The sequence below is a fragment of the Mastigoproctus giganteus genome, chromosome 7, assembly GCF_048544385.1.
Source record: "Mastigoproctus giganteus isolate SK-2022 chromosome 7, ASM4854438v1, whole genome shotgun sequence".
Lineage (NCBI taxonomy): Eukaryota > Metazoa > Arthropoda > Arachnida > Uropygi > Thelyphonidae > Mastigoproctus > Mastigoproctus giganteus.
In genome coordinates, this window is record NC_143581.1 from 14,296,506 (window position 1) to 14,306,369 (window position 9,864).

Below are 9,864 nucleotides of genomic sequence, written 5' to 3' on the forward strand. Positions count from 1 at the left end.
TCAGGACCTCAATTTAAAAAATACTCACATGGCATCTGTGTGATATTCCTGTTTTGTTTTAATTATAAAAAATTTTAGCTTTTTTATTGAATTGAAAATAGTGATATAATATGATCTGCTAACTCAATTAAAAAATAATGAACAAAGATAAAACGAGAGAAACTAATAATAAGTTTACTGTATGTTTTAGAATTTAAGGTCACTAATTCCCTGGACTGAAACCCAGATGCTCATGTAGTTTCTGGTAAACACAACACAAACGTCTGCATTTTTGTCAGTTGTTTGCATTTAGCTGGTGAAATAAAAGCTCTATGGCAAGGTTAGATGCCCATTGCTGGTGTTTCGCAGAGGCCAAGTGGGAATGGGAAATTCCTGGAAAAAGACAGACACTTTTACTCATCTGGTGTCTGTATGAATTATGAGACAAAAAAAATTGTCTCGTAATTCATAGTATATCAAAATGAAAACAGAAAATACTGTATACCAGTTAGAGAATATTGATGGGCAAATGTACAATATCAAAAAATAAGAGAAATTTTAAAAAGTGCCATACCAGCAATGTAAGGTTAAAAATTAAGCATGATTATATGCTACAAATCAAGTTTCTTGACCTTGGCAGTGGAGAGAGAGGTTGAAGAGGTTCTCAGGGTCAATAGAAGAATAAAAAAGTTTTAGAACAATTAATCTAAACAGTTTATCAATAGTAATACTAAAAGAGACTAAATTCTGTAGTAGCAGGCTTGTTCTCAAACATGCATTTTACATGTTTGAATGAACAGGCCTGCAATGAGGCTGTGCTTAGGATGCAAGAAAGTCCAAATTTGTCTATATGAACTTTGTTAAAAAAAAATGTTAGAAAAATAAGTATTTCACTTTAAACAATTTCAAAAATATTTTTATAAAAGTATTTCATCTCTTCAAGGATTATTGAAATGTTAAGATTTTCAATTAAACATTGTTTAAAGAAAGGTAAGAATGCAAAATGATCACAATCTTATAAATATGTCTTTTAATATGTACATTATTTTAATTTATGTACAAACTTAATTTAATCTTATATTTATATATACAATATTTTAGGTATCGGCAAGCACTGGCTATGCTACAAATTAATTATATTACAATAATAAATCTTACTAACTATACAAATTATTTACTAATGGTGGAATAAAAGATGCACACAAAATATAGTCAATTACAATATACACTATGTTGCATATTAAGTACAAGCCGAAGGGAAGATCATATTTTAAAATTTCTGAAGGTTACAGTTTTAAGATAAGAAAATAATTATGATGTTATTAAAAACTAAATAACCTGAGTTTGATTCATTACATTTTAATCATAATGCTGGTGACTGACGTAAGAAGTCTGAATCGAAGAAAATAACAAATATAGAAATGTCATCCCTAAAGTTTCTTACTACATCCTCAGGAAGAGAGAGCATTGCAGAAAGTTTGCTGTGTTCAATACCATACTCAGTACGACCCAAGGCATTGCGTATTAGATGCGTAGCAGCATTTGTATCAGTTGGTTTTTTGCTCAAACCCCAACGTCGCTGAAACAATATATCATTTATTTCTTTCAAAATCATGTGTTTTCGTGGTAATTTGAGAAGGTCAAGTGTTTGCTTCCCACTCATGTGTTGTCCAACAAACTTGACAACTTTGTGAGGCAGCATCTGCTCCCACAGACCATCAGTTGCAATGACTAGGAATTTATCACGAGGTGTTAGACGATGATGGATGACTTCGGGTGATGCTGTAAGATAAGGAGGAGTATAATAGTTGGGAGGAATAACTCCTGGGCCAAATGCAGGCACTAGTATATCCTTCAGTTGTTTAAGTTTCCATTTATAAGTAAAATCTCCAAATGCACGTAATGGTGCTAGCTGTCCAAGCAGTCTCTCATTCTTTATGACAATATTTTCTTCACTCTTTGGATGTTCATCCAGGATACGCTTTAATTCTTTAACATTGTCTGCATTATGCTCCACAGTAAGGGGCTTACATATCCATTTACCATCATCATCCAGTACTCCCAATACAGCTTTGCAATCTCCACTTGTAGCTAAATGCACATGAGAGCCATCTATGTGGCCAACACATGCACATGCACCTGTGACTGCTAATGAGTACATTTCCAAATCACCTTCGGCAATTCCTCTTTGAATTTCCATTGATAGATCTTCATCCAGCTTAACAAAAGCACGAACCATTGCCTTCTGCATGTGAAATTCTGAACTTTGTGAACTCTTAGTTAATAAAATTTCAGCAAATTTTACTAAGCTTGATAGATGGATAGCTTTTTGTTCCCCTGTCAGTTCTACTTTATGAAAAGTTTCTAATAATGATGGCAGAGATTCATTAGAAGAATCTATAAATTCTTGTAGGAGAGGTATAGGTAAAAGTGAAACAGCTATATAATCTAAAAGTCTATGACTAACAATTTCTCCACAATGATGACCACCATGGCCATCAAATACCCCAAACAACAATCCTGTTGTTAATAAACAACGGCCTCCCGTGAGACGATCCTCAATAGGAGAGTTTGAAGCAAGTTGACTAGCATCAAAAGCACGAATAGATCCTGAATTGATTTCGCAGTTTGTTTCACATGCCCTCAAAATTGTAGTTACCTGAAAAATTAAGAGAACTGATTTAATTATTTGGAAATTTAGTGCTTATTATCAAAAAAGAATGAAAGTTGTAGACTACAATATAAAAAAAGTCATTACCTTAAGATTTCCAACTTTTTTTTTTTTTTTTTTTGGCATATGAAATGCACCAGTTCTTGTATAGGTCAATTTTACAAATCATATAAGAACAAATACACTGAAAACAGATGCACACATTTCTGTTATACAATACATTGAGAATTAATTTTAAAATTTACTTCTATACACATATATACCTTTCATTAAATACAACAAATTCACGTTTAATAAATACATATTTATTATGGGAGCCATAGCATTTACATACTTCATAAACAGGAGAAATTGAAATCAAATTCCTGTTAAATTCAAATTACATCATAAACAGGGGAAATTGAAATCAAATTCCTGTTACTGCCTTGATAATACATTTTTTGGGGCTTATTTTAGCTTGGTAATGGTCAAGAGCAGACTGGCCCAGGCAGATAGGCAGTGATTTCTGATTTCCACCAGGCTAATAGCATTTGTTGTGTGCTGGAGAGAAAAAAAAAAAAAAAAAAAAAAATTTGAGGCCAAAATTGTCGAAAACTGCCAGTGGTAACTACAGCCAGTCTACCCACCCAGCTAATAATTTATAGGGTGTGAAGTTCCCTCCTTTCTTACAAAATTGCTTTGGAAGATATAATTCTTGGTTTCTTGGTCAAATTCATTGGCAGCTATTAAGGAAAATTAATTGACTAAAAGAAGAAAAATAGAACTTTATTTTTTCTGATGTATGCCTAGTTTTCAGAAGCACAAATAAATATGGTCAGTTTTATATATACAGTATAAAATTTATATTCCCTTATGGCCCCTAGGGATCAGACAAGTTCCTAACTTCATCATAAATGCTTTATTGCAGTCAACAAACCGCACAATAGTTAAAAAATGGATGCTGAATTTATGTGTTAGGAGAGAGGCTTGATCTTGCAATGTGCATAGGTGTCTGCATACATTATCCCTGGACCATAACTGCTAGCAGCTTTTTTTAAATCTTAATCCATTTACATGTATATGTATGGTCATTTTGATCTTAATTTTTTTTGGTTCTTTTGAGGTCTCAAGAGATTATAGGAGTTCCCAACTTCATTGTGAATGCTTTATTCCAGTAATAAATCAGCATAACAGTTAACAATGGGCAATGAAATTTTTTTGGCATCACAGTTTTTTGGCAACAGTGGTCTCAGAAAGTTTTTAAATTCTGTACAGTGGGATCAACTGACGATGTTACCAACAGTAAATTCTAAGTGGGAAGCATTCAAGGAATTAATCGTGGATGCTACTAAAAGTTTCATACCTATTAAGAAATATTGTTCAAGGTTTAGGCCTAAATGGTTATCTACTGAACTAATGAGACTCGTGACAGGGAAGAAAAATGCATGGGTTGCATATAAATTATCAAGCGACTCAGAAGCCTATAGCAGATATAAGCTAGTCTGTAATCAGGTCACAAAGGAGGTTAGGCAGGCAAAGGCAGATTACGAGACATCCTTGGCAAAAGATGCTAAGAAAAACAGCAAGGATTTCTTTACTTATATAAACTCTAAAAAATTGTTCCAATTGACATCGATGGTTCGACTGTTGATGATCCTGCTCAGATAGCAAACAAACTGAATGAGCATTTTGCATCTACATCCATACATGAGGAATTATTAAGGTTTGAAAATGGCAGAAGGTTATCAAATTGTAGCAGGATACTTAATGGTTTTGTAATAACTGAGAGCAAAGTGGAGGAGAAATTGTTGAAGTTAAACATAAGAAAAGCACCTGGGGTGGATGGGATCTATCCAGTTATATTAAAGGAGGTGGCAAAGCAACTAAGCAAACCCTTAGCCATAATTATGAGAGCATCCTTGGACTCAGGGGAGGTTCCCACGGACTGGAGATGTGCAAATGTATCCCCAATTCACAAAGGGGGATTGAAGGGTGACAAGAGTAATTACAGACCAGTTAGTTTAACTTCTGTTCCGGGTAAAATAATGGAGTCACTGGTTAAAGATGCATTGCAGGACATCTAGACAAGACTGCAGCAATAATTCAGACACAGCATGGGTTTGTTAAGGGAAAGTCTTGTCTGACAAATTTGATAGGATATAATGATGTGTTTACAAAGGAACTGGATGCAAAAAATAATTTTGATATCATATATTTGGATTTCAGGAAAGCTTTTGACGCTGTTGCGCATGGAAGACTATTGTACAAATTGGAGCAGAATGGTATTAAGGGTAAGTTGCTACAATGGATAAATGATTAAGTGGGAGAAGACAGAGGGTGGTAATCAATGGGTGCTGCTCTTTGTGGACTAATGTTATTAGTGGAGTTCCACAGGGTTTGGTGTTGGGCCCACTTTTGTTTTGTATATTTATCAATGATATTGATGAAGGTATATCAGGCTTAATGTCGAAGTTTGCAGATGATACAAAGGTTGGCAGGGTTGTTAATGACAGTAATGGCAGGCAGTGTGCTACTGCAACAGGATCTAGATAATTTGGGCAGATGGGCTAAGAAGTGGCAACTGAAGTTTAACCTTGACAAATGCAAAGTACTGCATATGGGTAGAAGTAACCCCAGAGAAACATACCAACTGTGTGGTACTACACTTAAGGTGGTAGAAAATGAAAAAGACCTGGGAGTAATTGTGCAGTCAGATATGAAGTTTTCTGAGCAATGCAGACAGGCTGCCAGGGCAGGTCATGGGGTTTTGTCAATGATATAAAGGAATTTTGCTAGCAGGGAAAAGAAGGTGATTGTCCCTCTGTGTAAGGCAATGGTCAGGCCACGCCTTGAGCACTGCATACAGGTCTGGAGGCCTCATTTTAGGAAGGATGTAGATTTACTTGAGCGTGTACGAAGAAGGGCAACAAGATTGGTGAGGGGAATGAAGGGATCCTCTTACCAAGAGAGGCTTAAGTTCTGCAAATTGCAGTGGCTGGAGACTAGGCACCTAGGCGGTGATCTGATTGAGGTGTATAAGGCCATGAATGGGTGAGCACGCTGAATTCTGATGGGATACTCCCACTTGTTCAGATTATGAACCTAAGGGGGCATAAATTCAAATTAACAAAAGACAGATGTAGAATAGATGTGCGGAAATTTGCCTTTAGCCAGCAGGTGGTTAATTGCTGGAACAAACTTCCATCTGTCGTTGTGGAAGTTGATAGGTTGAATAAATTTAAGGAGGAACTGGACAGGCATTTGGAGGGAATGGTGTGATTTTTTTTTTTTTTGGGTGATGCTGCATAAGCTCATGCAATTGCTTTCTTGCATCACATGCCATTACTACTACATTGGCTCAATTTTGCAATGTGTGTAACGGTGTCTGCACATAATAACCCAGGGCCACAGGCAAAATAGGATTTTAAAAAATCCAATGGCATTTATGTGCGTGGGTCATTTCAATCACCATTTGTTTTTTTTTTAGTTCTTTTGTGCACCTAGCTGTAACAAACAATACCATTGAAGAATAGTTTATTCCCTTGCTTTATTTAAAAATTTAGATGGTGAAACTGATAATCATAATGGAATAATTTCTGAAACATTTGTTAATTCTTCAGAATGACTCCATCATGATTATCAGTTTCACCATCTATTATTATTATTATTATTAATATCCATATGATGCAAGGAAGCCTGAGGCTTATGCTGCACCAGGGAAAAAAAAAAAAGTTCCCGAGTAACCCTGAGAGAGAGAGAGAGAGAGAGTCAAAAGTAGAAGGGAATCACCAAGAAAGAGAAGAATGATATCCAGCTCAGGACCCTGGGTGTGCCAAGCCCATACTCACCAGATGTGAGCCCCCGGGGTTACTAATTACAAGATAGCATCAATTAAACAAATAAACGATTTAATACCATCAAAATAAACAATGTGGTATTTAAAGTTACTTTAGATGATTACCACACAGTTCCTTTCTATTTTCACTATATTATTAATGCCATGTAGTCTGTTATTCACAGGCTACATGGCGTTAATTGATATATTTTATATTAAAGTAAAAGAAGTAAAAGAATCAAATAGGTAAGTTCCATAAATTTAGGTATTCTTCTTCTTTTACTTGTTGTAGTCACAGATGGTAAAAATGACATAACTTTAGATGTGCACACTGAAAGTTATGACAATGGGATTTTTTTCCATAGAAAACAGAAATTAAAAAAATTACTAGCTTTTTTTACATATAAGATTAATATTAGTAAGTGACCCTATGGAAGAGCAGACTCCCACGAAAGTTTGGGAACGAGATTAAGCAAATTTCAATATGTAATCAGCGGCATGTTTAAATCAGTATGGGGACAAAGTGTGCTATGGGATCTTGGGACCCTAAGTGGTACAAAATTTAGTGTATTTGAATGTATATTTTAAATTTCTGGTGCTCCCTAAAAGCATGCCCAGTGCATGTAGGCATAAACATGCCAATGTGTGTAATGAAATATCACACAGAATAACAATATAATTATTCAAAATGTATACATTTCGAAGTTAAAAAGGGGAGTTTTCTGGGTCTCAACTGGTGTTGAAGGCCACCTTTGAAAAAATTTCCTTTGAAAGCAAAACTTAACAATAAACAACCTTCGAGAAAGGCTAGACTATTGGTTAATATCATGACCAAGTTCTGTCGAAGGCACCTAGTCATGAAGGATGCTGATAACAGTCAACTCCAAACTAAGAATAGCTTAAAGTTAAACAGGAGCTGCTATTGCTTTTGTTCATTTTACTTGTAGCATCTTATGGGAATAAATTTTTTTAACATCATGATGCATAAATACCATTAAAAATCAGTGATTATTTTAACAGTATTTATTAAAAATGCACACAGTAAGCCATTAAAAAAAGTAATATACTCTAATAATTATTTTTAGAATATAAAACACTTATTCAGTTCTGTTGTGGTATCCTGTTAGAACATTCTTTAAAAAAAAATATATATATACATATATATATATATATTATTCCTGAGGATAATCCATTACTGATTATGCCTATTAGAAAGAATATTGGCATAGGTCCTTTATTCTAATAAAGAATAAGGTAGAAATGAAATAGCAAAAAATCATGGTGCAAAGGAAAGCCAAAAAATACTATCCTTCAACTATGATGTCAGTATCCTACAGTAATAAAGACTGTTACATCAGTAAGGCATCTCACAGGCGCCTCTGTAGCTAGGCGGGCAGGAGCAGCAGTGCGTAGCACACGCTTCTTGATTAGACCGGGTTCGAGCCCGTGACCACCAAATATGGAGGATGTGGAAAGGTCAGGGAATGACCACCACATATCCCCGGAGCAATATGGCCTTAGTTGCTAATGCTCGTAAAAACCAAATAATAATAACAACAACAAGGCACCTCACCTTGACATTGGCCCTGATTTACACCATATTTAATATCCTACTGCTGGAATACATATTTTCTTATATTTTTAAATGAAGGATGACCCCCAAGAAAGTAAAGTACAGAATTTTAGCCACTTTAGTTAACCAGATTACAGGTAAATAAATACAAGTCTGTTCTAAGAAATTTGCTGATCTTTAGTGACATGGGTTATTGGGACAATTTCCACTAGTTTTTTTTAAAATTATTACTGTCCAGAAAAGAAGTGGGTAAGTACTTTAGTAGCATAATAATCAGATTACTCATACCTTGTAAATAAATATTCAACATAAATAACTTAGATAATTTACTTCATTTTTATAGAGACACCTTGGGGTGCCACTAAGTTTTTTATTCCCCCCCCCCATCCTCCTAGGAGAAAAGTAGAAATAACTACCTATGAGGAGGCAACCCTAATTATACCAGTGATGCATATTTAGCATAAACTCTTAAGCTCTTCACTTAAGATTCTGACTATATGTATTCTAATTGCTATTGGGTATTGTATGAATGCAACAGCATACCACTGAAAAACTGAACTTAATTAAGCAACTCAAAAGAAAATTAATTGAACTTGCATTTTTATTAATTTCCAGACTCTTACTATTCTACCAAAATGTGATTTCACCAAGTCCATTCTTGGAAAATGCTACTTGGATGGAGGTGCATTATTTTGGCAAACAAGGGCTTTCACCAAGTCCCTTGGAAAATGCTACTTGGATGGAGGTGCATTATTTTGGCAAACAAGGGCTGACACGAATATGAAAAACATTATTTTAAGTTATTTAAAACTACATAAATTCTCTACCAACTGAATATTTATTTTTTATCCTCTGTCATTGGAACTGGTGAAATTTCACTTAAATTCCACTCTCCTCCAAAAATCTTAGTTTACTTAAGATTTCTATCTGGAGAATAAAAGTTCAGGATTTTCTTCTTGGCAGTTTTTCATACTGTAATATTCACACAGTGAACAGATATGATACATGAACATATCTGAATTCTACAATGTCATAGTAATGTTAAATAGGTCATTAAATACTATTTTAGCTCTAATGCAAAGCTTTATCCTGCTCATAAGCAGAATTAAGCACCAAGTTTGGTATACACGGAATAAATAATTCGCATTCTACTTATAATGCATATTAAAATAGTCCGTACAAAATACTATAAGCATAATAAAAGAGAAAATGCATATTATGGTGCCGGCAGAATTTCACTAGCTATATAAAGCTACTATACATCTGTGTTTCTATGACCATACATGCGGGGTTTTTTTTCAAATAGTATCATATTTCTCTAATTCGCTCGGGGGATGGGAAATAAAATGTATACTTCTCTAAAAAAACAAACCCACATAACTTAAGAGTGTTGGAAAAGAAAAAAAGGTGTTCTTGAACATTGAAATTTCATTCATAACCTACGTAGAAAGGGTAAGTGAGGTAACAAATCATGGGCTAAAAGGTAGCCTAATAAAAGTTAAAGTTCATTTGGTGTGGATTTTTCTAAGATGTTAATTTTCTTTGCTACAAGTGAGATGGCTACCCGAATCCATTTTACATACCTGTTATATCTAAATGCATCTAAAAATGGCCCATAAATAACTTCGCCATAAGCACTTCTACTTACCTCTTGTGGACTAAGCATAGGAACACCGTATGAATGTTTCCAACGTTTAAAACGAGCACGAAAACGTGACCAAAATGAGATCCCCCGATAGACATTTGATCCAAGTAGAACTTGATCTAGAAGATGAATTTTAAGCCGACTGATTTGCAGTAGGAGATCCATTCCTTCTTTATTCGTTA

General features: G+C 34.7%; 1 protein-coding gene across 1 annotated transcript; it reads right to left on the reverse strand.

Annotated features, from left to right (window-relative positions):
• Nucleotides 1-1,338: 1,338 nt before the first annotated feature.
• Nucleotides 1,339-9,864, reverse strand: Pdp (pyruvate dehydrogenase [acetyl-transferring]-phosphatase 1-like protein, mitochondrial). The gene is made up of 2 exons (XM_090378678.1): nucleotides 9,686-9,864; nucleotides 1,339-2,638 (listed from the first exon to the last, which is right to left on the reverse strand). The coding sequence occupies exons 1-2, from the start codon at nucleotides 9,845-9,847 to the stop codon at nucleotides 1,343-1,345; spliced, it is 1,458 nt and encodes a 485-aa protein (XP_090234804.1). The 5' UTR covers nucleotides 9,848-9,864; the 3' UTR covers nucleotides 1,339-1,342.

Bases quoted from the DNA above. Each gene is read 5' to 3' on its own strand.
- Pdp (XM_090378678.1), bottom strand. From the start codon at position 9,847: ATGGATCTCCTACTGCAAATCAGTCGGCTTAAAATTCATCTTCTAGAT. The intron at 2,639-9,685 runs GTAAGTAGAAGT...TTAATTTTTCAG, and splicing joins CTATGCTTAGTCCACAAGAG to GTAACTACAATTTTGAGGGC.